The 27,976-nt window shown below is 46.0% G+C and overlaps 2 protein-coding genes and 1 long non-coding RNA gene across 4 annotated transcripts in view; all 3 read right to left on the reverse strand.

Moving 5' to 3' along the window:
* Positions 1-186: 186 nt before the first annotated feature.
* On the reverse strand, positions 187-12,843 carry mora (CHORD-like protein). Its single transcript, XM_065455608.2, has 10 exons — positions 12,719-12,843; positions 12,136-12,235; positions 11,837-11,943; positions 11,291-11,383; positions 8,568-8,730; positions 6,335-6,387; positions 4,553-4,623; positions 4,317-4,416; positions 2,993-3,184; positions 187-476 (listed from the first exon to the last, which is right to left on the reverse strand). Exons 2-10 carry the CDS (start codon positions 12,206-12,208, stop codon positions 324-326), a joined length of 1,005 nt encoding a protein of 334 aa, XP_065311680.2. The 5' UTR covers positions 12,209-12,235; positions 12,719-12,843; the 3' UTR covers positions 187-323.
* A 6,073-nt stretch (positions 12,844-18,916) lies between these two features.
* LOC135921253 (uncharacterized) lies at positions 18,917-21,171 on the reverse strand. Of its 2 annotated transcripts, none has more exons than XR_011514949.1 (4): positions 20,852-21,171; positions 20,594-20,794; positions 20,336-20,511; positions 18,917-20,245 (listed from the first exon to the last, which is right to left on the reverse strand). It is a non-coding gene; the product is annotated as an uncharacterized lncRNA (long non-coding RNA). The 2 variants fall into 2 exon arrangements; XR_010570505.2 differs by having other exon boundaries at positions 20,330-20,511.
* Positions 21,172-26,182: 5,011 nt separating this feature from the next.
* The window catches only part of LOC135921277 (uncharacterized), an 8,760-nt gene continuing 6,966 nt past the window's right edge, over positions 26,183-27,976 (reverse strand). The window contains exon 3 of the mRNA XM_065455601.2: positions 26,183-27,129. Coding sequence (XP_065311673.2) covers positions 26,319-27,129 — 811 coding nt within the window. The 3' untranslated portion in view covers positions 26,183-26,318. The remainder of the gene's footprint in view (positions 27,130-27,976) is intronic.

Raw genomic sequence — 27,976 nt, forward strand, 5'->3', positions numbered from 1 at the left:
TGGCAGTATAAACTTGAAATTGATGACAAATGTTTAATGCTTGAAAAAAATAAAATATGTATATGTCAAATTCTCTCATGTGCACAAAGTGACTAAATACTGATATCACTTGCGGAAACTGATGTACATGCGGCCACTGCTTACCCTTCGCAGGATTAGAAGGAAAGCTAGGGAGTGGAGAGAAAGTGGAACAAAGTCAAATCTCTTTAATGATAATCACATCTCATTGATTAGGGTGTTCCATTCCTTAATGTTAGATGAAACGTTTCAACATCTCCCTGCCTGAACTGCTGCAATGCAGCATGCCTGGCAAGAGGCTTGTTTCATGTATCTTCAATGTCTCCATCGCCATCCTGAATCCGCGGCTTTGGTGGTGGAAGCGTCAGAAGCCTCCAGCTGACGGCGTCCCTTTTCTTGAGGTTCACTTCTACTTTGGTCCCAAGGTACTGCACCGAACTTTTCTCCACATCGATCACCTGTTGCACAGAAAAAATAGGACATGCAGTGCTTTCGTGAGTGTTTTTCCTAGTGCCATTTTCTAGTCAGCAATATGGCCATAGCTGCTGCATCCTGATGGAAGGTGGAATAAATAAAGGTCACATATTTAAGGGACACTAAAGGCAACTATTAAGGCAAGCCTAAGTGATAGGTCAATATACTTAGTCTCAGAACCGGCACATTTACTGACAACAGTGCATCGCTAAGCAACAAACAATGCAAATCTAGGAAAGGATTGGTGCTGTCACCTATGAAATTCCAATACCAGCTCCCATAATGTGACATGTCCAATACAATTTGTAAATAGGTAGTATATAGTATAAAACAGATTATATAGAAGCTAATGGTGGTCCATTTCAATGCACAGGGAAAGAGCTTGCCCAGTTTAACCATGTTCTTGCAGTGCCTCTCCACGCCATTCTGATGACGTAGCATTAACTTCCCGTTGCCACAATACCTGCCAACTTTCCCGTATTTTTCATAAAGTTTATGAACTTGGACTTGTTATAAGATTTTACGAGAAACGTATTCTGTTCTCCAAAAAGTGGGGCTCGGTCTTCGAGCCCTTGTGTTTCCTTCTGGACGTGCTGCGCTGCCTAGCAACAGGCGCATGAAGTCCCCCTCCTTTTGGGCGTCCCTCACAATTGCACCGGTGTCATTCCACTGCGTGCTTATACTAATAATTATTTCCTTTCTGCCTGCGGGCATTCATGGCATGGCACTGAGCTGCCGTACTTGAGAAACTTGTGTGACGCGAGTTCAAATCCACCAGCATGGGAAAAATGTCACAGGATTCTCTTCATTGAAGAGAACCTGGCATAAAGAAGATAGAAATGAAGTGGCTGAAATAAGCTAACAATGCTAATTGCATTAAAGTGTGTGCTATTCCTCCTCCACCTGAGTGTTGTGTCCGCTGGATTTAATGAACTTTAATGTTTACAGGTTGGCAGGTGCACATAAAGTAAGCAATATGCATTAACTTTTGTATTGAGTGGATGTATTTTGGCCTCGCCCAAGTAAAAAGGAAAAAGCATGAGCTGCACCACACTAGAACAGCTTATTGTGGCCCCACCATTGCTGGTGCTATTAGGCACTCACTCTGTGCAGGCCTCTGACACGAAGCTGGTATAGTAACAAAGAATGACCTCCACAAGTGCTGGCAAAGAGCAAGCTTGCTCTTTTCTCTGCAATGGGATAGTAATCTCTCAGAATAAAAAAAGCAAAAGGAAACATTGCACGGTAATTTCGGGTGGTCGATCTAGTCATCCAGATATGAGTCGGGGAAAGCATAAGCCACCTGAACAGTAGGTCACTTTCCGAAGCAGTGAGAGGGAACGAAGCAAGGGCCCAGGGGAACTTTTGGTGATGCCTGAGTGAATGCTGTCACATTACACCGCATTATAGCATCCCAGCGCACGAGAGCGAAAGCCCGACAAATAATGGTGGGCCACAAGTGACCGTTACTTGCAAGACAAGCCCTATGCCAGCACAGTAAGTTTTCTGCATTATAAGATGCTGCCACTGCTTGCCCCTAGACTCAAAACCAATTAAGTAAATCCTGGGGCTCTAAGTGCCAAAACCACAATCTTATTACGAGGCGCGTCATAGTGGGGAATCCGTATTAATTTTGACTACCTGGAGTTTTTTAACGTGCAACCAAAGCACGACACACAGTAGATGCAAAAGAAGAACAGAAGGTGCTGCTAACATACATAAATGTCGTCGCATCAACATCATCGACACGAGGCACACAAAGCACAGCACAATTATGAAACCACCTAAACGGCCTGAGCCCACACCAACAAGTGTGCCGATGGAAGCTGCATAGCGCTCGCACGAGCGGAAACTGGCCAGATTTCGCAATTGCTCCGACATTGTTGGTGGGAGAATTTCTGAGCGCGCCAAGTTAGAGTTCACTAATTTGAAAGAACCAGCCGAATGTAGTCGGAGCGCCCTTTTTATGACCATTAAAGTATGATGACTAGCTCTGGAGCACTCCAAAAGACCACTTGAATTTGCCATAACAGTGTACATTGACTCATTGTTTGCCTCTAGTGTCCCTTTAAGAACCTCAGGTGGTGAAAATTAATCTACAGCCTTCTATCATAGCAGGTTCCATAGCTGTGGCGTAAACATTGGGACAAAATCCCATAAGTGAATAGTATTATAATATAGTCATGCCAATGACATGTTTGTATTCTTTTATATAATGATAATTGACATCCGATTTCTACATAACGGATAATACAACTACCTTATCTTTGGGACAAGTGTTATGAAGTACAGTAACACATGATCTCAAACAAGTGCAGCTCAGGTATGGTGCCTCTACAAACTTTAGGGTGCAGTGGTATTGCGGAAAATTGATGTTAATATCTTCAAGAATGTCACTGGTTCCAGTTGTCCCGCAACTGCCTGTCGCCAGCAATACCTTCAGTGCAAAAGTTTAAGTGAGTCAAAAAAAAAAAAAAGGGTGCAAATGTTCATGACTTACTCCATGAAGTACCATCACTTGGTCGAAGACAGCACGGTCTTCACCGAAGGTGATGTGCAGGTGCAACTTGACCTGGTTCGCTTCCACGCATGATTCATCAGGTATGGGCATCTTGGTAAAAATGCTGATTACCACCGAGTTTCCTGTCTGGTACCAGTCGTAACGGCATGACGTCTGTGCTTCTGTAGTTTTCTGCAAAGGTGAAAGGTCACCTAAGCATCTTATAAAAACAAACAAAAACACGGGCGAGAGAAGCACTACTAGTAGCAATACCTTCCGACGCTGTATTTAACTACGATACAAACATTATTATCTTGAACAACTGCTTCTTATAAAGAAAACAAAATGGACAATGGTATTAATGAAGACTGTGCCTCTACACCAGTATTACTAATATTGTGTGACACGAAATCACTGTCACAAGGTGCTGCCGTCGGTGCTGCTGCTCATGCCATTTTTCAGTACAGTACACAGTAAATGGCAGTACATACAGGGGCAAGTTCAAACTTATCTGTGTGAAATGGAGTTTCCATAAAAAATCACTGTGCGTGCTCAATGCAACCACAATCATAACGCAAAGGGGACTTTCGGTCTCTGAAAAATAAACAATATTACGATTATATGTGTCACAAACACAAATATAATGCAAGACTTGTTCTGAAGCTGAAAATTTCTATAAGAACTTGTGTTGTATTGGTGTAAGTACAGCACTAGAGGGAACTGTGGCACTAATCGTTCAGCTACTGCAGGAATGGTGGGTAATACATGAATTTGTCTAACCTCGGTGCTTGTGGCATTGTTTACTACACTTTACCTTTGTAAATTTCCAAGCAATCATTCTTTTGAAAATGCAGCTAGGCAACAAGTCCCGCACACATACATTGCTGAAAATGGTCAACCTGCAAAGTCGCACAGCAGCATGGAGCCAGAAAGATGCAAGTTTAGGCAAATCCGTGTACAACACATCATTCCAATGATGGCTGAGTTGTCATATCTGCAGCTCCTTTAGACACTAGCAGTGGAGTTCCCTTTAATATGCTTCCTATGAAACTATAGCATGATAGACTGGACAAAAATAAAATAAAAGCAAGGAGGGCAACACAGCACCCGTATTGAACAAACTGAACCCTAACTCAACTAGCTCTACTTCGTAAACTTGGGAGATTCTTAGCTGTTCATGCTCTGTGCTTCCGGGCAAGTTAACGTTTAACGTTGTACCGAGAACTTCCTGGGCAGAAGCAAGTCCTTGCACTTACTGTTGTTGCAATTTACATGCCATAATTTAAAATTTATTATCTTACAAAAGAAGACTTCAGTCTCTCACCTTTTTAATCCACAAGTGGTTGCCTGATGTGCAACCTTGCTGTTCCAGGAAGTTGGCAAAGTCTGATGTCTTACGTTGGCAACAAGTCCAGTACTTCATCCTGTAGTTTTTTTAGAAAGCAGGGGTTTTAAACTACAAGTGAAATAATTACAGGTGGCAAACTAATGTTCACATTTGAATTTACCCAGTGAACAATTTAGCGGCATACAAAGGTAGACGAAAAAAAAAAAACTTGCCCCTCGTGAAATATTGGAAAGCCTTCATGGTAGAAGCATGTGTCCAGGTTGCTTTGTTCACCTTGGTATGTCTGAAAAGGGAACAGGCAGAAGTAATTTTTAACATGACGATGACTGAATGCTAAGGACACCAGAGGTGTTGGAAACGTTTGCAGGTGTAGGGAACATGCTACATTTCTTTCACAAAATATTAATATTTGCTGTGGAAACAGTTGATTTAGGCCAGATACCAATACAGCAGGAGGTGCCATTCATATAGCACAGTTCTTTAAAAGAAAGAATAATGCTTCAACACGTCTTGCAAGGTCATGAAGCTAATACAGTTAAATTGTGCCAGCAGGCATGTCGCTGCATAAAACTACTGGAACGCTTTCATGATTTTTTTGTGTTTTTTTCATTGAACGCATACTTTATAAAATATAAAACAAACCACAATGGTCAACAGAGCCAATTATGCACCCATCTGCCATAATATATTTGTTAAACTACTGACAAAAGGGGCAGCCCAAGGGCCTTGCTTGTTCAGCATATCTTGGGAAAAAGCACAACTTCGATATGCAAGACAGAACATTGGGAAATAGAAGCATGAATACAAGCGTTTGTCTTCATCATGTCAACATTCTGTCTTGTGTGTTGAATTTACATGTGAAGAATTGCACAGGCACAAACAGCAGGGACAAGAACCCAAGGATGTTATATCACTTTTATTTTTGTCCATACATTTGCACACAAAGTTCTCAACTACACCGTGACTTGTCCACTGACAACACTCAGGAAACCTAGAAATCCGGTACTAGTCTATGATTACCTTGTTGACTGCCAGCATTACTTTATAACTGTGGAACGAAAGCCAGTCACTGCTAATGCTGTGTCCAGTTAAAGCATTACAATAAATGGTACCAGCATGAAGGTGTCTTGCCACAGGCATGCAAAGAAGTGCAGTGATTTCACATATTTTCCGACGATGCCTTCCTTGAGCATCAAAGGACAAGACTGTGTGGAGCACCAAGTTGTTCCAGGAGAAATTTGAGGAACAAGAATGTCATCCATTTTCAGGACTGCAAAGTCAACGCACCTTGGTCACTAATCAGCTTTGATTCTGCAGTTTCACTGAGTCTCCCAAAACAATATTTCCAACTGTAATCTGTGAATATTAGGCAATCGGTTAATTACAATTGATGACATTTGAGACTTATCCACCATTAGTAATGCGTTGTTGAAATGAAGGCATTTTCTCCACTGTGCAATCTTCAAGTAACGTTGGCTCACTGTTGTCAAAGATAGCTGTTATGTGATGTACTACGGCCACAGAACGAAAGGCGACTGGGAAACTAATATAGAACTAGAGAGCCCTTCTAACGCAAATGAAGGTATGCATGTTAGTTAGCCCTACATTGATGCAATTTATTCTGAGTACTGTACTACAGCATCATATTAAGTGAACTGTGCTGTACTCTGAAGGCAGCAGAATTTTGTTCTTTCATCCTCACTGGCTGATGCACCCATTTTCTTGAGAAAGGAAGAAAATAGATGTGTCCTTCCTTCAGAAGCTGCTGATCAGGGGGTGCGAAATGGTCCACTTCATGATGACTTCACTTAATAATAGCAGCAACAGGTGAGAGGGAGGTTGGCAGAGAAAACAAGAGGAAGTGCCACTACCTTTAAATATGTATTAGCGAGACAAGACCACAGTGTACTCCACTTTCCCATCATTACTGCAACGTTAGGCATCACTATTGTCAATACTGCTGCCAGCCATTACTACTACAGAAAGGAACTCACCTGCCGGCAGCCAGCATTCTTGCACGATGTGCCAACTGTCACAACACTGTCAGCTGGAAAGTTAAGCATGGATCACTTGAAGTAACTCTCAATGGGCAGGGAAATTAAAATTTTGCTGAAGCCTTTGCATTCATCAAACCTTAGAAATCTGCAATAGCAGTAGTGCCACATGTTCAATCTCTTTTGCACTTAATGGGCTTCACATACATATTGGGCAACTGACAGGTCCAGCAAATGAAGTTCAATTGCTCATTATAAATAACTGGCTACAACTGTACAAGTCGTGAAACATTGTTAAAAAAAAGGGGGGGGGGGGCCCTAACCAGGTCTGGCCATTTTGAGCCGACAAGTGCCATGCATACAATGCGTGCTAACGATTGTGTCCGCTAAGTATTACATTGCTACGCGCCACAGAGAGCTGAAATTTCAAACCGAACACTGCTTGCCCTTCTCTTCACGGGTGCTGCAGTTCAAGCCGGTGGGATGAGCTATACATGCTAGTGTGCCTACAAACGTGTCTTTGCTGTGACGTCACTCTTAGTGACTTGTGACTTCGAGAATTATTCAAGGCAACATGTATTGTTTGTGCAGTCTATTGCATCGATAGACGAATTAAGGCTTAGAGAAATAATAAAACACGCAACCCAAATGTCTGTGTGTATTTGTTTTACTTCGCTCGGCAGCAAGAGAGATGTATTTCCATTTCGTCTGCTTGTTCCCACATCTTGCAGTCATGCGCGCTAACACCAAAACGATAATCATTTTCTATCGTGTTCCAGCGCACGATCATGCTCCGTGATCCACTTGTGTCGGCCTCAGTGTTCGTGTAGCACTGACTTATACTGCTAGTCAGGTGTTCTTGTGCACAGCGCGCACAATCGCATGCTCTGGATTCTGCGCTGCGCGAAACAAGACAAACACAACAGCTTGCGCGTGACATTGTCAGCGAAAGTGCGCTGCGCAGCAAAAAAGCGAGGGAAAAAAAACGAAGGTGGGGACCATGATGTATGCGTCACACGATCCTCGTGGTCTGGTATGGGAGAACACAGGGAAGGAATTTCACTTGCGGAGGCTAGACAGGGCAAGTAGAGTAGAGTGTCTTTTGGCAGTGGCACTTACCTCCTGAAATCATGGGTTCACGGCACTGAAATATTTCTATCACTGCTATTAATAAATTGCGGCTGAATGCTCCTTAGAGGGCACGTAACGACTTCCAGCGTATAACCAAAATTTGCTATGGGACCTGGTGAGGGGTCTTTTAAACCATACAAGAAATATGGACTGGATACATAACATGCAATGCTCAACATTGCAATACCTGTGGTATCACATGTTATACCTCACGTTTTCAACATCCTCTAGGAAATAATGTGATTATTCTAGCAGGGGGCATTTAAACAAAAAAGTGTGTGTGCGGGGAAGGAGGCAGCTGGTTTGCTCCGGTGTGTCTATATACTACCGCTCGCGAATTGGCACGTGTGCAGGCGGGCGACGGTTTGGGTTTTGTTCCGTGAGCCGTTTCGGCTTCTTACTTGCAAAACTGATGGCTATCTCGTTACTAATTGCTCAAAGGGCCACCGCCTGTTTCTCACTCATTTAGTGCTCACAAGGCTGAGCATAGGAAGGATACCGCTGTGCATGCATTTCCTTTTCTTTCTTTGGGGAGGGGGGGGACTCGCAATATCTAATTGCCTCTGGTTGGCTATAAGATCAGTGCAAGTTTGTCATACGTTTTGCTTTTCTGACAGACACACAACCACACTTTTCTTGGGTGCGCTCACCTACACAGCTCAATTAGGCTATGGTCGTAAATATTAGTGTAAGAGCAAGAACATTTAAGACTTGCTAAATATTCTTGTGTGCATATATTTTAAGCTTTGAACTATAAAAATGGATCAAATTTTTAATTCTTATAAATTTATTTCTTTTTTTATAATTGTTATTCATGAATAAAGAGTACATATATACCAATGCAAAATATTTTTTTCTCACTTTACGGTCACCCTAGAAAAATTACGCCAAATATTTTTCAAGATAGGTCCCTCAAAAGAATTGAAATCTGCAATAAAAAGAATCGACCCTAAAAGGGTTAAGAAGGATGATACAAGCCTCATGTTGCTGTGTGTGTGTGAATGCCATGACCAAGGAACTCCTTCAACAATGCAACAATGAACACAGATACACACTTCTGATGATCCCTCCCAAGTGCTGTGTGTGTGTGAAAAACGCTTACCGTCAGTTTCGGGGACATCAGCTTTTTTCTCCAGGGAAAGTTTACTCAGAAGAGGAGTCAGGCTTGACCCAACAGAACTTCGTAGCCGTACAAGTGGGTCATTCTCATCAGGTCTAATGATTGGAGTTATCTGTGCACGCTGTGGCGGTTTCTGCTTGGCAGCCTGAAACGTCACCAAAAAAGTCAGTTGCACCATGTGGAACTATGGGCCGAGGGCACATGGGTGGTGCTAGCATGCAGGATTCATGTCTATTCTTATGTGCGCTGCGGGATAAAAACCTCTCCCTGTGATCTCCAATTAACCCTGTCCTATACCAACTGATTCCAACTTGAACCTGCAAATTTCCTAATTTCATCACCCCACCCTAATTTCATCACCCCACCTAACCTTCTGCCGCCCTTGACTGCACTTCCATTCTCTTGGCACCTATTCTGTAACTAACTGTCCACCTAAGTATTACAAGGCCTGCCCAGCTCCATTTTTTTTCTCTGAATGTCAATTAGGATATTGGCTTTGCCCGTTTGCTCTCTTATCCACCCCACTCTCTTCCTGTCTGTTAAGGTTACACCTAAAATTTTTCGTTCCATCACTCTGTGTGGTCCTCGACTTGTTCTTGAGCTCCCTTGTCAAACTCCAAATTTATGTCCCAAATGTTAGCACCAGTACAATGGAGTGATTGTATGCTTTCAATGATAGCTGTAAGCTCCCAGTCAGGATCTGGCAATGCCTGCCATACGCACTCCAACCCATTTTCATTCTCATGTAAATTTCTTTCTCACGATCAGGACTCCCTGTGAATAATTGACCTAGATAAACAAACTCCTTCACAGACTCTAGAGGCTGACTGGTGATCTTGAACTCTTGTTCTGTCCCTTGCCAGGCTATTGAACATAATCTTTGTCTTCTCCATATTATTCTTCAACCCTACTCTCACACTTTCTCTGTTAAGGTCCTCAATTTGTTGTAATTCGTCTTCAGTGTTGCTGAACAGGACAATGTCATCTGCAAACCAAAGGTTGCTGTGATTTTCACTGTTGATCTTCACTCCTAAGCTTTCCCAGTTTAATAGCTTGAATACTTCCAAGCGTGCAGTAAATAGCACTGGAAACATTGTGTGGCCTTGCCTGACCCCTTTCTTGATAGGCAACTTTCTACTTGTGAAGAATCAAGGTGGCTGTGGAATCTTTGCAGATAGTTCCAAAGATATTCACATATGCCTCCAGCACTCCTTGATTACGTAATGCCTCTATGACTGCTGGTATCTCTACTAAATCAGATGCCTTTTCATAATCTATGAAAGCCATATATAGAGTGATTGCACTCTGCAGATTTATCGATTACCTGATTGATGACATGGATGTAATCCATTGTAGAATATCCCATCCTGAAGCCAGCCTGTTTTCTTGGTTTACTGATGTCAAGTGTTGCCCTTATTCTATTGGAAATTATCTTGGCGAATATTTTATACAATACTGAAAGAAAACTAACATCCTATAATTTTTCAGTTCTTTTAACATCTCACTTCTTGTGGATTAGTATAATGGCGGCATTTTTCCAGTTCTCTGGTACACTTGAAGTCATGAAGTTTTGCATACAAAGGATCGCAAGCTTTACCCTGCACTTTACCCTACCTAACCCTTCTACATCCTGTACTATGCTGGCATAGGCAGAGAGTATGAAGTCTATTTCACTTCTTGTTTCTCCATTGGGGCTTTTCCAGGTCCACTTCCTGTTGCTACACTTTCTGAAGAAGGTGTTTCCGTGAATTCTACCAATATCCCCCCTCTAGTGTTCCTAGAATCGATGCCGTAGCTGACATGGCCCCATGATGTCTAACTACAGTCGGGTACAACTTTTGAAGGCAGCGGCGTTTGCCCCTCAAAGGCAGATGCACATGACCCTCAATCAAAGGGGCGCACTCTAGTCTGTTGTTATGAGCTGGACGGCCGGTGCCCACGCATTGAACTGGGCCAAGTTGTGTCAGTGGGACTATTTCTCTGGTTGCAGAGGCAATCAGCCGCTGCGCTTTGGTCATCTGGCTGTGCCTCTCCTGCCTTCTTAGGTTGTGCCTGACTATACTAGTGTATACGTGGCATGACATTGCTGATGGCCGAGCCTATAGAAATATAATATATAAGCAATAATTGCAAGGCATTATAATTGTTCTCTGCGACAGTTCAGGAAAGTATGGTCTGTTTACATGTCCTGTCAGAGTTATTAGCATTAACTGCTTTAAGTATTTATTTAAACAAAAGAAGTTCTACACAAGTGATTGGTCTCATGAAGAGTGGTAATGGCTTGGGATATTATGATACGCGAAGTGGAGCACCTGGATAGAAACAGCCGATAAACATGCTAGATTAAATGTCTTCAGTACGTGAGAGATCATGTTGAGATTGAAAGAATATATACAGCCGACTGTATGCTACAAGACCCATCATCAAGCTATGTTACTATAATTAGTAGTGTAAAAAGAGATGCCCACAAGAAACAAATACAATGTATGCAATGCCTCACTGTAGTTGTCCTTTGTCTGTTTTTCCATGCTTCTCACTATTCACTAGCTTGAACCGTGATTCTGCAATTTACTCTTTTAAAATGATCACGTAAATGTCACAAGTGCTTTAGACAAAATGGTTAGTTACAAAAGCTACAAGAATAATTCACCTCTATGACACAGCTGTACTTATCAGCATTGTTGGCATTATGAAAAATAAACTACCTCAAGTTGAGCCTCAAGTTCAGGATCAATTTTCCTTTCTGGTTTTGGAGACTCTGGTGGTTTCTTGTCTTGATGGTAGGATTTAGCACAACCCTGAAAGCAAAATACTCTTTATTAAAGAAAACCACACAATTTATACAAAAAGCAAGTGCATCAATGCTACATCGCTCAATGTATTCCTTGAACATCAGCTGTTTGGCTACCAGACAGTCGCAGTGACCTGTGGACCCTGGTCACTTCCACAAGGTTATGACTGGTCACAGATCACTGAACCCAAGTATAAGGCTATGACAGGACCACAAATACAGATGAACGATTCATAAACAAAGATTTATCCGTAACAGAAAGGGCAAGCATGAGTCCAGGAAATATCCTGAACGCTAAACAGTCCACAACTCGCATAATCGCTACTTTTAAGAAATAATGAGATTTTGTATGCCATAAATGTGATGTTATAAATAAAGTACTACAATAACAAATAAATAATTTCCTTCACTCCCATAACACTGCAATTAGCACACTGATATAAATACAAAAGCACTTCACCTTTATGTTTAAAAATTCTGTGAAATCTGTGGTCTTGGCTTTGCAGCACGACCAACTCTTGTAGGCATCGTGAAACACGGGCTTTCCTGGATGATTTATGCAGGCATCTGTGGTGGTAGAGACGCGTCAGGAAAATCAGTTTCAACAGTGTGCGAAAAAAGGCAACTGTAACACGAGTAGGGCAGTAGGCGTTACAACCTATCGCAGTACGTCAGAGCAGTTTCAATCAGTGATGGTATTAACACACACGAACGGGTTGATGTATTATTCGATGCCAGTGAATACTGCAAGCGTCTCACCAGGCGCATTTTCGTCGGGGTCGAATTTCTTGAGGCACCCTTTGTTGTAGCACTGCAGCAAGGTTTTTGGCATGACTCGCGGATCGCGCAATGGTCCAAGCTAGAGACGCAAATGAGAATTGCAGAAGTCACGATTAAACGCCCGTACTTTCATACCCATGGCGCAAACGAAACTACCAAGTTTTCAAAAATTCACAAATGACGTGAGACACGAGATTAGTTCGGCGTTCCGCTATTCAATGCGCAAGCACTTGTCCGCCGACCTAGTAATCCCAGAGACGCCTTCAGCGGCGTTACTAACACGCGGAATATTCATCGCGGCGAAATATATACCAATTAAAGTACAGTAAATAAACTGTCGATTAACAGTGCACAGGTTAGTTGTCTTGCGTTAACCGTCGAGGGAACTTTCTAGAACAAGGCACCGGCAGACAGCGGGAATATTCATTCAAGCACTTATGCCGCAGATCGCGGGCCATGCGACGAGATTATTCGCATGACAACAATGCGCGTAAATGTCGTTTCTACCTACGGTTAACATGAGTCACTGAGCATGGATAACTGACACAAAGCGTGCACTTACCGACAAACTTCGGGAACCACAGTACCCGTCAGCGAGCGCCCAGTGAGCACGTTTCTAGTCGACTTCGCCGTCGCCGAAAGAAAAACAGAACAACCGGGCGTGACGTAACGACGATGATGCGCCGCTACTATGGTGTATGGAATGGGGCAGTGCAGAAACAATGCAAGAACCGAGGACGCTTTTGCAATAACGCCACCAGAGGACGCTGCAATCGATCGGCGTGCCTAGCGCGCGAAATTTAAACACGTTGCGCAAAACTTTCTGCATTTATGAACTAAAACACTCTGACAACAGAACTCAAATTCTTATAATTTGCAGAAAATAAGTAATACAGATTGTTAAGATACATCAAAAACACCGTCTATGCTTGCACGGTTCCGAACGTATATGATGCAGTGTTCTTTATCGTCTGCTCAGCCAATGGCTCAGCGTGTCGGTTGCAGAAGACGAACACTCGTCCGTTCGTTCCGTGGTTTAAGCACGTATATATTCTTAGTATTTCGAAAGACAAGAAGATGAAAATCGTGGAAAGAGCACCTTCACTGTGCCTGGTCGGTTACACGGGATTCCTTTCATTTTGTATCAGCCAGAAAAGCGGTCGCCAGGTTTCACTGAAGAAAAAAAATAATACTGCTCTGTGATGATTGCAGCCGCTAACGTCTAGATATATCGTATTTCGCTTCGTAAAAGGGCGCTGAAGGGCAAGAATACAGTTAATGTTCTCAATGTGTCCGATCTGTAGCAACCCGGAGTTGTGATCGTTATGCAAGAACCTCAATGTACGTGTGGGCGCGCACGCGCACGCACGCACGCACACGCACACACACACACGCACACACACACACACACACACACACACACACACACACACACACACACACACACACACACACACACACACACACACACACACACACACACACACACAAAGTACATTTGCAAACCCAGCTCTTGCCGTACACATAAAGGATGTGCGAACGCGGCAGGAAAAACCACAGCAAGCAATCGGCGTGCTCCACACGTACATGCATGACCTCCGCGACATCCCTAAGTGCCAATCCAGGAGGCCCTGCACCATAATTTTTAATCTTGCCAGCAATGACTCCAGGCTGCAGCGACAGGTGGCGCTGCAATAGATCGGCGTGTTCCAGTACTCCCGGCCGTCATCGCAAAAGGAGGCGCTTTTTGGCCACCGGACGACACACTACCCTAATCCAGTACACCATACCGCTACTGCCGCTACCGCTGCCGGTATGGCCAGAGTTCAATTGACGGTTTGCAAAATAGTGAGCGCCATCTGGCGCACAACAGGCAAAGCTGCAGTGCTCTGCGTGCGAGAGTGTGTGGTTAGAGAGCGAGTTTCGTTTCTCGGCTGCTGCCTGGCCTCTGCCGCGGCAACCCCGTGTGTTCATGGCGCCAAAAAATAATTGAAGACGCCGTCACTCCGTTCCAGTTTCCGTACATGTCATAGACCTCCGACTTCTCGAAGCGTACCACTTAAACTGATCGCGTGTGGCAATATCTGCTTTATATATAACTACCACTACTCTCCAGGTTCATTGAGGCTCGGCACTGAAGGAAGATCACGTTAAAAATATCGTATATTTGGGGCTGCTGATGCGAGCGAAATACACTCCTTCAACAAAGAGCAGAGTGCGCGTCGTCGAAACACGCTGCCGATGTGTCGCCGAGTGTCCGCACTTGGTTTCGCTGAGTGGCCGCGCGCAGCGACCACCGTGCAAGGCGGCTAGCCTTAGTTGCTATTGGCTGCCGACGGAGTACAGAGAGAACCAGCCCTGCGTTCATTTAACCGCGACATAATCGTCCAGACGCTAAAATACTCACGAAAATAAACACTTTATAGCCCGCTCCGTTTCCATTACAAGCGCCGTCAGCTGCTGCTGCTTCTACAACCGGCTGCTAGGCCTGCCGTCTCGAGCGATCGGCGGCTGCCGACAAAGTCAGCGCGCCGAGCATGATGTTCCGCTTAGGAGAGTTTATCCTACTAATATGGCCCATCTGGAACAAAGCAAAGCTTCACGGAGCTGTTTGACTTGTTACGACGGTCCTTTTTTCGCGCGCGGCAAATACGGGAATATCTCAAACGACGCGCCTAATTGCCATCGATGAAGACGGTAGGCGTCGCTCGCTGGCCGTGGGTGTCGCCGGTTACGAAGAACCTTCTGCTAGGAAGTGAACGCATAGTTTTTTGCTAGCTCTTTAACTCATGCATCAATATTAAAAGGCTAAATAAGAAATACATTTGGCTATCTGTACACCGTCGGTAGAAAAGAGCAAACCAGCCGAACTCCGTCGCCCGGTGGTCGCTCCGCGCTGCCCGTCGGTCGCGCCAACTGCCCTCGATTGGTGTGTTTCGATCACTTCAGTGGCGTAGTACTAGGCTCCGATTGTCATATGAGGCGCACTTTCGACATCACTTTATAATATTTAGTATAATAACATGTCAGCGACAACTGAGTGACACCACGGCGCGTTCGCAAGCGCTGTCCGTCCTCGTCCATCTTGAACTTTCCCTATTCCGGCAACATGCTGCTGCGTTTAAGGGTGTCTCGAAGCTTGCAGGCCGATATAACCTCGTAGCGCTGGCATGTGAAAATTCAGCAGCAACAAATAGCGCGATGACAACCGGCTCTGCGAGGAGCGAACAAGTTGTGTGCTGTGATGGCATCTCCGGCCGTCGCTTATCCATGCTGCTTTCCTCGCCGGATAGCTCTTCTCGGACGGAAACCGAAATAAACTCGTGCTCCGTTTGCTAGTGAAACACTTTGTGCACAATGCGCAACACAACGAGCCGTCCTTTTCACGAAAATACCGCGATCAAAACCACAACAAACCGTCGTCTCAAGGCGCGCTATAGCTGCGTTGGTTGTTCGTCTGCTCCTCGTACCTAACCATGTAGAGGGCGCTCGTGACAGCCGTGTTCGCGCATGCGCAACAGTATTTTTGCAAACCGTCCATTGGTTCAGTTTCGTAATTCAGTAGGGCAAAAATAAAATGACCAGGCTTAGCTTGGTTAAGCCAAGAATGCGTTGCATATTGCGCGAGTTGGGGCCCAGCTTTTCCTCCGGCTGTCGTGACGTCACGTCACGTGGTTGCGCTAAAGGTCAATGGTGGCTGCCCGGTGGTGGTGAAAGCTGTTAGCAGAACAACGCGGCCATCACAGGGCTGCCCGGCCTTCGCCCAAGGGCTGAACTGAGTGATTGCAATATGCAACGCATAAAAATAGAAGCAACCTAATAACAAACACAGCAAACTTAAAAGAGAATAGACCCACATATGAGACGCGCAGCAATGAACAATGGCTCATACCCTCAATGGTGGCTGCCCTGCCGCGCTCAAGGGCTGAACTGAGTGATTGCAATATGCAACGCATAAAAGTCCTTTACCGCCCTGGTATACTCTATACCTTGGCGCAAAACATTTACCGAAAGCAACGTAGTCTTTAGTACTATTCAGTGTGTGCCGTGCTGCACACAAGTCGGCTATTCAATCGTACTAATTTCAGAAAGTAATTTCAGTATTAACGCTACCGAACACCTGTGTGTGTTATGCCGTAACGTGCATAATTCACTTAAAAATATTTGTAAATCAACCTTGCGCTTGCCGCTGCTCTCTCTTCGTTCAAACTTATCAAAAATATAGAATTTTATGGTCTAGATCATTCTAGTTAATACACGGCACAGTTAACTGTCATATTCTCAAGAAAAAAATGCCAAGTTGTCCTTGTTTAGTGAGATATAGTGAGATGCAAGCTGCTGCCAAGCATAAATTTGTGTCGCCGCCTCTAGGCAGCTGCAGAAAACAGCCCCACAGGCAGGGTTGTTGCGTGTTTTCCGCTCCTCTAGAACATTCAACACATCCGCAGAGATTGGGAAAGACAGCGCGCGCCGCCCAATCTCGGAAGCCAAGTGTTCAGACTCGTCTACTCATAGGTTCTTAATCACATTTATGCACACGGCCGTTCAAACTCACCGACACTCACATGCACAACGACTTCAGCTCATACTCACTGCTCATCCTTGCTCATTTAGTTACGGTAGCTTACATTCACTGAAACTTGCATTCACGCCAATCCACACTAAACCGCACTCCCTCATCACAACTCTTACGCCCACTTAATAATTCACTCATTTACACATATATGTATCTAGACGGGTATCTTAGCATGGTAAAGGCATGGAGGAAGGAACTAGGAGAAGCCTTACATGGGTGCGCTTTTACATTTGCTAGTAGGTACAACGGGGCGTGGCGCTTTTGACGGCGTTCGACGTTTCTGCGCTGGCGCGAGTAAGAGCGGGTGCGAGAGAGAAAATCTGGGGGCCTTTGCTCCTTGAATATGTGAGTCTACCTATAGGCACTACGGTGGAGAAGATTCTTTGCGCGTGTAGCGTGCGTTTGTCCCTAGGCGTGCCGGCATGGCGGAAGGGGGTCGAGTTTGTTTACTCTCCGCCGCTGACTGCCCGCGCGGTGAGGGAGTGGGCACGTACGCCCCATTTGGTGATCACTGCCTCTGAAGCGGCAAGGTTCTCACTGGTGTTGTAGAAGTCGCGGGTCACTCTGTTAGTCGCGAAGATAGACAGCATTTTTTACAAGCACTGCTCCAGGAGGGCAGATGTAACCGGCAAACCGAGGCCTCGGAAGAGCACCTGAGGTTAAATTAAAGTAAGCGGCGCAGGATCTCCGGGGCACCCAAGCGGCAGCGGGGGGATCAAAGCTAGAAGCAGGGTGGCCCGTGGGTTGGGGCTGCGGAGGCCGAAACGTGCCAGGGGGTGTTCGCATAAAAAATTGGCTGTCCGCGATAGCGGACAGCCGATCTTATACTCTCCTGGCGCGCGCAGCTTTGATGTCTAGCTTTGATGTCCCCGTTGCCGCTTTGGTGTCCTGGAGGCGCCGCCAATAATGCGAAATAGTGACATGTTGTTTTCATTAGCAAACAACACGATTGTGTAAATATAATTGCGTCGAGCCGCCAACTTGCGGTTCAGCACTACCACGCCCCGCGACTTCTGCAGGCGCGCCTAGGTACAAGCGCATATAACACGCTCTAAGAAATTCCTCCGTAGTGCCTAGGCAGAGTCGTATATTCAAGGAGCAAAAGGCCCCACATTTCCTCTCTCGCACCCGCTCTTACTCGCGCATGCGCGCATATGTCCGTGGCCTACGCAAGTGCCACGTCCCGCTGTACCTACTAGCAATTGGAAATATGGAAATATGCTACCTACTGGGCGTCTACTGGGATGACTCATCACATCGGCACGAGTGCATGGCGGCCGTGTGTTCGACGGTGCGCCCTGACGTCACTGTCGTCAGGCGCTTGAAGTGGCCGCCCGATTGAGCGCTGTGTGGCCTGACGTCACTGTCGCAAGGCGACCGTATGCTTGGGTGTGGTGCGGCGGCCCTGGCGGCAGTTTACTTTGAGGTATCGTGTGGGAAGGATGCTTCGTCTTGCCAAACCAGTGTGTCCCAACACGCGACGTGCGGCAGCCGCTGAGCGCAAGCGACGCTCAAGAGAGGCTGAGCGTATACGTCGCATGCATCAGGGCGGCGAGGCGCGTCCGACACCACAGAGTCCAGGGGCACGACGGGCCAACGCAAGAGAGGCAATGCGTTTGAAGCGACTCGCTGCATCTCCGGGTACCAAGGCAAATGAAGCTCGGAAGCGCCGTGACCGCCATCTTGGCGCGGCAAGCTGAGAAAGTACGAGTCAATCGAGCGAAGTGGATGATGAGGATGGCCAACTACACCCCGACACTGCCAGAGAAGACGCGTCTCCTCCTGATCCACAAACGGCGCTGCAACAGTTCGGCGCTGCAAAGCAGCCATCCTGGATGTGGACCCACTAAAGCTCAAGGAGTTCACCGGCCATGAGCTGCAAGCCGACATCCTCCCAGATGACAGCTTTGAAATAATGGACTCGGAAGGCATCGAAACGATAGACATATGCGTAAACGACGTTGCAGGCATTGAATAAACAAACATTCACATAACCGTGTACGAGTTGTGTGCCTCCGTGGTGTTTCTGACGCAACAAATCGCCATTGGCAATGATGTCAGGCTTCCGCCGTTTCACACTTTAGTCTCGACAAAGTGTCTTCCGTTTTTTAGCATGCTGCAAGTAAGCTGAAAATCTCTCGAGGCATTTCAAGTGCAAGACATTTCAGAAGCTGCATTATCGACTCTGGAACTATGTCCAAAATTTTATTTCAATTCGCATAGAACTCCAGTGAACGCCGAGTTGACAAGAATATGCATTAGAAAAAGTCAAACTGTTTACAACTGTACAATGTTCTTCACACATGGGAAATATTCCTGAAGAACACCTTCGTCATTTTATTAAGTCCATTATTAGGCCTATTATGGGCCTTCGAGCCATCCCTCAATAAGTACATATTGTCATCATTAATTTCCAATGAATATTGTACAGCAAGTACATGTTATAGAAAAGTACAAGTGGATGTAAGCAGGTAAATTTACACAGGACAGCGAACAGTGAAGTACAAAAGTAACGGTGATGAAACAGTGATCAAGACTTAACATCGCAGCCACGTGCGGTGGTGGCGTCCGATCAATGTCCAATCTTGCTGAAGGGAGGTCGAGGATCTGCTTTTCTTGGCTGTGTAGTGGTACGCAGCTTTAGCGCTAACATGAATAATGAGTGCAGACAGGTTTTTGAATATAAGCTTGGTGCCATGCCAGCACTATTTCAAAGGATATTCGGATACGAATGATGCTCACAAGCTAGCGGAAATGTGTTATTGCCTTTACTTCACACCGTATGCTTTTTGTAACGGTACGCTGATGCTTCGCATTAGCCATTACGAATAACTTGATAAACAAGGAAGATATGGACAGAGAAAATATACGAACAGAGACCCCTTAGATTAGAAAAGGTGACGAGGCAAGGGCCACAGACCACTGGACGCCCTTCAATTAAGGGGAACTCCCCGAGCCAAAGTTGGAAGGATTTTGGAAACGCACCCAACTAAATATATGCCAACAACTAGATGAAGTGATCGAAGTCGCACGCGCGTACCACACGCACACGCACACGCACACACACAATGCGAGCCAGCATCAGCGTACCATTATGAGAGCACACGATGTGAATTAACGTGCACCAACCTACAGATTGACTGAGCAGTGTACCACAGATGAGCCAGCATGCTACATGGAACTGTTTTTGTATGCTCGTCAAAGAGTCAGGGGCTATGAATACGAGTCTTTATCGAACGGCCATGATACAGCTACCGGACGGAAAGAACTCTCACAGGGATGTCGTGATCGGGGTTCGCGTCACGACTCCGTAGTTGTGCAGCGTCATCGAGGCAGCACAGAGAATGGCAGAGAGGGACTTTTCCTACAGCTCAACGTCAGCGGGCGTAGCAATGTGACGAACTGTCTCGTGAGCAAGGCTTGCCGCACTACGATGAGCACTGGACGTCATGGCCTACTACGCATGCGGGACAAATCTTCAGGGGAGGCGGATGTCAATACAAGGGTTGCAGACTGAAACGACAAAAAAGAAAAAAAAACAACTTAATTAGCCGTCAGCACACCGTAGCAGCACGGGTCGGAAGAATTCTGATTTACCTATACGCGCAGTCGACGTACTGCAGGGTTCTTCATTGGCCAGGAAACCAGTAGCTGTGTGGCTGCAGGAGAAGTGCACAGACGGTCAGCCGTGGGACAACAGGCGATGAACGTCGTTCCTCTGGGACACGTCAGGGTGCAGGAACATCCGCCGTACGAGACTGATGGCAAAGGCTGGGGAACTGAAACGACAAGGAGGCGTTGTGTTAAGCGCTCGTCAGCACAATGCCACGGCACGGGCCAGAAGAACTCGGATTTGCTTACGCGCAGTCGACGTACTGCAGGGCGGGTCGCGCAGGTGTCGTCATTGGCCAGGAAACCAGTAGCTGTGCGGCTGGAGCATAAGTGTACAGACGGTCAGCCGCGGCACGACAGGCGATGAACGTCATCCGTCTGGGTCACGGCAGGGCGCAGGGACGTTGCTGGAGTGCGCTGGAAGCGGAGGCCTAGTGTGTGTACCTGAAACTAAAAAAAAAAGGCAGCTTTTCGAATTAGGAATACAACCAGAAAGTAGGTACTCACTTTTGACAAGCGTCATCGCACGAGCCGTGGGAGATGAACTCTTCAAACGTGGTCCGCGCGTCGAGCGACAAAAACACGGCGTGGCACAAGGAATGGAAAAGAAAGAAAAGTGGCCGCGTACTTTGGCCGCAACGCGCCGCGGACCGAAGGCAGCGTCCGTGCTTCAGCGTAGCCAGATGAACTGGAAGCAATACGCCACTGGTTAGCCTGACGCTAATTCCGCGTGCCACCGACTTCCGCGGTTCCACATTTCGCGCCCTTTCGCGCGCGTGGATGCGAAACTGTGGCCGGGAAGCGATAGCACTCGGAACCATGGCCGGGTCGCAAACGAGAGAGAGAGGACCCCTGCCAGCTGTGGCCTGCGAGCAGCGTCAGCTACCTTCCTAGTTGCAGCTATACACACGCATATACACGCTCTTCTATGCTCTCCCGTCCCTTCTCTGCTTCTATCACGTGACCGGTTTCTCACACCTTCACACAGATACACTCTTTTTTTCACTCTTAATGCTAGCGCTTTAATATACAAAAAAGCAAACGGGAAGCAAAAAAAAAACATAAAAGGAGTAGCCAACCTCCACAAGAACAACTAAGGCTGTTAGTTTATAAAGCACTAAAACAAGCAGGAGCCACGTCCGGCCGGCAGCTAACGCCAATTGCAACTATCATGCCGGCACGCTGGAAACTATATAAGAAACTAAAAGGGGAAAAATAATGATAACACAGCAAGAAAGCAAAACCAACGAAAACAAAACACGTAAGGAAAATAACAGACTACGCATGTAAAGCACTATAAGCACCAAAAAGACAACAAAAGCAACCGTAAAATTATCTATAATGAAAAGGAGCGTGGTGCAGGATGTGTGTAAAGAATGGAATAAAATTATTAGAAAAGGTCAGGAGAAAAATAAATAAAGAAACTTTGCTTGTCAATATGCCACTGGCACATTCTGATAGTTATAATGCATTCTAAGAACCTCTAAGATATGCGCCTTATTTTCTGGTTAGGCTAATCGACGGTGCGCTAAGACAATTATTGCCTTTTAAAAGAATTTCGTGCGCTTGAAACAACAAACGCACGTAAAGGTCCTTAAAGGGCTTAAGCACTGCGCTGTTTTTAAAATCCAGCGCCTGGCCACGTCGTGCAGCGCATACCTGGACATCACGCTGTCGCTCTTGATCGTAAATTGTACTCCCGCTAACCAAGTCTCGTTTAGAAGCACACCTCCCGGTCCATCTACGTAGCAGCGAGAACAAGGCAAGGACACATTGTAAACCACGCCCACTGAACACTCTACAAACTGTCTGGTGTGACCGTCACACATCTTCGCAGGGATGGCGTTTTCCTGCGTCTACACGCCTGCACAGCCGTCCTAGCTTGTTCAGAGCTGTGAGAAATAACACCAGCTGCCACCTGCTGTGCTATAGCTTTTTGATCTGGTGGTATAGGGTGTGGAAGTAGGGAATGACGCTTTTCGAATTCCTTTTAAACCGGTGGAACTTTTGCCTGTCCACACCGTGTCTTGCGCTGCCTGCTTTACTACAACCTCAGGTGCTATCCTGAGGCGAGCATTGTTTAACTGCGCGAACAAACGAACCACAAAAACAGCGAGGGACAAGGACGGGTCCTTGTCCCTCGCTGTTTTTGTGGTTCGTTTGTTCGCGCAGTTAAACAATATTCGCTAATATCTACCAACTCGCCCAACAACAAGTTCTACTAAGCTATCCTGAGGCATCCGCTTGCCGGTTACATGTGCCCTCCTCTGGAACAGTGCTCGTAAAAAATCCAATCTATCGTCGCGACGAAAAAAGCGACCCGCGACTTATACAACAGCAGTCAGAACCTTGCCCCTTCAGACATAGCGATCACCAAATGTGGCGTCTGCGCCCACTGCCTCATCGCGTGGACAGCCAGCGGTGGAGCGTTAACAAACTCGACCGCACAGCGCAATGCCGGCATGACTAGGCGACAAACGCATACAACACGCGCTAAGAAACCTCCTCCGTAGTGCCTAGGCAGACGTACATTCAAGGAGCAAAAGCCCCAGATTTTCTCTCTCTCGCCCGCTCTTACTCGCGCCTGCGCAAAAACTGCTGGTGATCCCTCATTTGAGCGCCTCGTAGTAAAGATGTTGGTACATTTTGCGTGCATTGTGTTTTCATGTTCCAAAAGTGTGTATGTGTATCCTCCTGGAACGCAGTTACTCCATTTGGAATTGGAGTGCTGTAGTGCAACTATCCCCTCCGAAGGAGGCACTGTTAGGAGCACATAGAGTATATGTACTCTAAAAAGGCGTCGTACATGTCACGTGCAGTTAATCCACCGATATAGTCACGTTTACAACTTTCTTACACCCATAGTGTTTTGGATGCGATAGCGTCGTTTATGAGATGCGTGCAGCTACTCCCTCTGCTAGATTCACGTTTGACCATTTTCCTCACTTTACGGTTTGTCAGATCCTGGCCGTTTGTGGACAACGTTGTACATATACACGAGATGTCACTGGCACGGCTCGTCGAAAGCAGGACTCTCCCGCGATCTGAATAACGTAAACGGCGCCATGCGGAGCGCGAACATATTCGATATGTTGCTGTTGTCATTGTTGCCTCAACACGTGGCTCGTGTCAAAGTAGGAGAAGAGTAAGAGAATTTGCTTCATCCGGAGACAGCAGCCGTACATATATTGAAGAAGAACGGCAATAACAACAGGGCCTATAAATGTATTCTAAATTATACTCTAATACAACATTTTGCAATCGACCTTCTTATCTCTTCTTTTAAAGTTCACCATCCATTTATCTGGTCTCTGCTCGATTACACGAAACTCACTGCTCGCAGTCACACCTTTTTATAGACTGTTTTATTATTCGCTATTAACTGAACGTACAACTATACCCGATTCTTGGCCCATCCCCCACAATGGGTAAGTGCCATTTTTTGAAGGCACAACAACGGCAAGTCTGGATTGAAGAGGCATCGGACGAAAATCATACGGAAGACAGTAACGAAAACGAAGATATGGACATTTAACGAAAACCATCGTGAAAAGCAATTTTCGAAAATTCGAAAGTTTAAAAGAAATAGAAACACGAAGTTTAAGCATTCATAGCTCTGCATCAAGACCAGATATCGCGGTTCTGTGAATGGCATCCATTAGATCATTGAAAGCGGACAAATTCGATATATCATTTTACATCTTACGTGAACGTGCTACGTTGTTTAGACAAGGGTTGTGCAAAAGCTTTATTTACATGTTATTACATTTTTTTTAGGTTCATGTGTAACATATCAGTTTTGTCCGCTTTAGATGTACTATTGGATGCATTTCACATAATTGTGTTATCATTTTTCGTTGATGAGTTACAGAGTTGTAAACTTGATAGTTTCGTTTTCTGAAAATGTTACATTCTCGCCAATTTTCAATTAAAATATCACAACCTAAATAAGAAATTCGAAACCAACAGTCACTAGATTTTAAGTTCTTCTTTTAAATGCAACAAATCTCGTCAAATTTAGTGCAGTGGTTACCGAGAAAAACGAATTCTCCTTTTACGTGTATTTAGATAGGAGCACCCGAGCTAATAGCTTCCTCTTGAAGCGCGACGTTGTAAAAGATATTGTTTCGCGTGTAGGCAAATATTCAAGCGGATTAGCATTCAGCAATTACTCCGCCAAGTCCTCTTCAGGATTCTTGTAAGTGTTTTAGTAGCATACGGGGCTAGAGTTGCCCTGGCGCTAGTCACCTCAATTTCAACATCGTTAAAGCGAATTTTGCCATATAGTTACAAAATAATCCCTCAGCAAGCGCTGACAGCTGGTATTCTAAGTCATCACAAGTAAAAGGTTGAGTTCAGAGCTCCGAGGACCGAGTAGGTTAATTGTCACTATGTGGAAAAGTCGCATACCCTTATGGAGGATTGGCCAAGAATAGAGTAGCCCGAAAGAATAAATCAGAATACATAAAATGTAAAAGACGTTAACCACTAGTTGAGGACAAATAGAAAAAAGGAACCAGTGCTCTGCGTTCTGCATTCAAATTGAATCTGTTCTTGTCACGTGCTCATTAATCCTGCCGCAACCAAAGTGAAAATTATGCGAGCAAGCCCATAAGCTGCGCGGAATGAACAATTCTCAATCGCTCATCCGAAATAGGAAGAGCCAGATCAGAGGGGAAAGCAAGATACCGTATTTGCTTGCGTAAGGCACGCCCGCGTGTGAGGGAGGAGGCCAGTGGAAAATGCAGAACAGAACCAGAACAGCTAATGCACTCGCACGTCGCAATTTATTTCTCTTGTTTTCGGACAAACATAAGGCCAAGTAAAAGAGAACGTGGAAGCATGTAGTTCTTTTTCACCGCCGGTTAGGATCTTTAAATATTTCGACTGTGGCTTGGCGTCGCTTTTACAATAAAGTTCTTTGCTTTCCGCATCAAAAGGGAAGATAGTGCTGCGTGTGACCACTGCGGCAGCCAGGCAGCGATTGAACAAGTTCTTTGCCTTTGTCCCCCATACAGCGCAGACCGGCAGTCACTCGCGACCACGCTGGCTCGTCTTGATGAACGGCCGCTTTCGTAGCAGATCTGTGCTGGAACGCCGGCCTATGCAGTCGTCACACCATGAGTCGGCCAAGGCACTCTTGAAATTTTGGCGTTCGGGTGGCCTATTAAAGAGACTGTGGTTCTCACGGATTTTCCCAACCTCCCCTATTTATTTTTCGTGCATTTGCTTTTTTGTCTCCGCTTTTTCTTTTCTGTCTTTTATTTCCCCTTACTCTATCCCAAGTGCATGGAAACAAACCAGGATCTGTTGCAGTTAACCTCCCTGCCTTTCCCACCCCGTTTATCTCCGTCTCTATTGGCGGGGAAAACTGCGTATAATTCACAGGACAATGCAATTCCGCATCTCACAATTAAAAAGTTATGGGGTTTTACGTGCCAAAGGACCTTTCTGATTATGAGGCACACCGTAGGAAGGACTCCGGAAATTTCGACCACCTGGGGTTCTTTAACGCGCACCTAAATCTAAGTACACGGGTGTTTCCGCATTTCGCCATATCGAAATGCGGCCGCCGTGGCCGGGATTTGATCCCGCGACCTCGTGCTCAGCAGCCCAACGACACAGCCACTGAGCAACCGCGGCGGGTCGCATTTCACCATCGTGGCTAGCTTTCCGATGATCTGTCCGGGGCACGTGCTGAACGAGAAATGTCTTGCGATTGTGTGCTATTTATAGGCCTGCAAAAAACAAAACAAAGAATGGTGTCCGTGACGCACAGACTTATTTTTGCGTGAATTTTTCTAGGCATTATACAAAGAATTTGCGACCACGAAAGTCTTACCATACATTCTCCACACTTTATTATTCAACGTTTTTTTTTTTGTCACCCAGCTTAGAGGCATATGGCCGCACACACGTAGCAGTCATACGCGAACAGCGGTAACGAGAGCTGCCTACTCTTTCCACATGCATCTCATTGAGTGGCCACCGAGCTGCTGTGTTGCGCTTTACTGTCTTTCACATACGCCTTTGTGTCAGTTGCTGGAGCGGCGGTCCAACCGACTGGTGCACAATCACTCTGTCGCAGAGGGCCCTTCTTCATCTGGTTTTCGAGAAGCCTGCCTCTGCGGACCTCATTACGCATCTGTTCCCTCAGCAACTTTGCCTCCATGCTTAGCACGGTGGAAAGCTGCTCATAAACAGCTACTCGGAGCTTCTGCTCGGCGCATGCGCACGAGGTGGACATCATTTCCAGCGCTTGCACGGATTTCGCGGGACTCCCGATGGCCTGAGCACCCCATCTCAAGGGTGAACGCAAATGCCCCTCGACCTCGTATTCGTCGTCACCTTTTCTCGAGCGTCGATCCTCCTCGTCCGATGCGTCATCGTCGCTGTCATCGTGAAATGACTCAACCATGTCAACTTCCTCGACACACGTGGCTGCCGCACTAGGTTTCCCTGGTCCGCTGGTCTGTTTCTGACTACCGAATAGGCTCGGGACACGGTGTGATGGGCCTGCGTCCGCCTCTGGTACTCCAGCTACTTCTCCATCCGATTTAGTGGCACTCACATTAACGGCTGCCGACGAATCTCGAGGGCGAGGCGAATACTCTTCACACAAGATAACATCGGGGGTATACAATGACAAATCTTCCGCATGCTCGGCTGCATTGTCCCTGGGCTGCTCCCGTTGGTGTTCACTAGCACCTATGCTGGTGCCTTTCGCACCCTGGCTTAGATCTGCAGGCGTGTGTTGATTCGAGAGAGGTTTGTCGTGCGGCGGCCTGCAAAAGAGAGATATTTTAGCCCTCGCGTCCGAGTGGCATGGAGGCCTCAACAAATAGATGGCGCTCACGACATCTGACAGGCCATTACAGAGAGGAATGCGAAACACGAAATCTTTGAAGTGATGCGTTTACTGCTCACAACTGTTGCGTACGTATAACTTATTTGCGCCTCAGTGCCAGCGTCGTTTTGTAACCAAATGTTATATGGGTCAGGATTTGGTTTGTTTATGGCTAATCAGTCTGTTTTAAACGGTCAACCTGTGTACCGTCTATCGTGCGACTCCATATTCCTCAGTGCACCATAATAGCTAGTTGTACGAATATATAAAAATTACTGCGTTTCGTACACATTCACGGCGTTCTCTTAATTGAAGCCCTCACAATCAGTGCAAGTACAGGATTCCATATTGCCGCCTGCATAGTCAAGAATACTGCGTCACTCTAGCGGGAAACTTTTACTAGAATGCATCATTACAGTTAGCGCTTACCATTTAACGCAATGATAGCAGCTTTCTCTCAGAAGGCTCCCAAGTTTACGTCTGCCTTCAGAAGCCATTGAAAACACGGGGAAGGCGGGAGATGGAAATTTAAGACGATGAGAAAAACAAGTACACTTGTCGAAACGTTGGCTCCTGCTTTCACATTGTTGTTGTTTTGCTCATCGTCTTCAGAAGCCATTGCAATTTAGCTTTCGAAACGGATGCACCCAAGATGAAGCCGGCAGTCATTATAAAACCCCTTTGAATTTGAAGCAGTCCCACTGTGGTGGATAAACGAAAGACAGGGATGTCGCTGGTGTAGACACAATTTTGTTTCGCTTGTTGCTGTAACATTTAGATTGTTC

The sequence above is a fragment of the Dermacentor albipictus genome, chromosome 5, assembly GCF_038994185.2.
Source record: "Dermacentor albipictus isolate Rhodes 1998 colony chromosome 5, USDA_Dalb.pri_finalv2, whole genome shotgun sequence".
Classification (NCBI taxonomy): Eukaryota; Metazoa; Arthropoda; class Arachnida; order Ixodida; family Ixodidae; genus Dermacentor; species Dermacentor albipictus.

Bases quoted from the DNA above. Each gene is read 5' to 3' on its own strand.
- mora (XM_065455608.2), bottom strand. From the start codon at position 12,208: ATGCCAAAAACCTTGCTGCAGTGCTACAACAAAGGGTGCCTCAAGAAA. The intron at 4,624-6,334 runs GTGAGTTCCTTT...TTCCCTTTTCAG, and splicing joins AGAATGCTGGCTGCCGGCAG to ACATACCAAGGTGAACAAAG. The intron at 3,185-4,316 runs GTGAGAGACTGA...TCACCTTTGCAG, and splicing joins ACCACTTGTGGATTAAAAAG to AAAACTACAGAAGCACAGAC.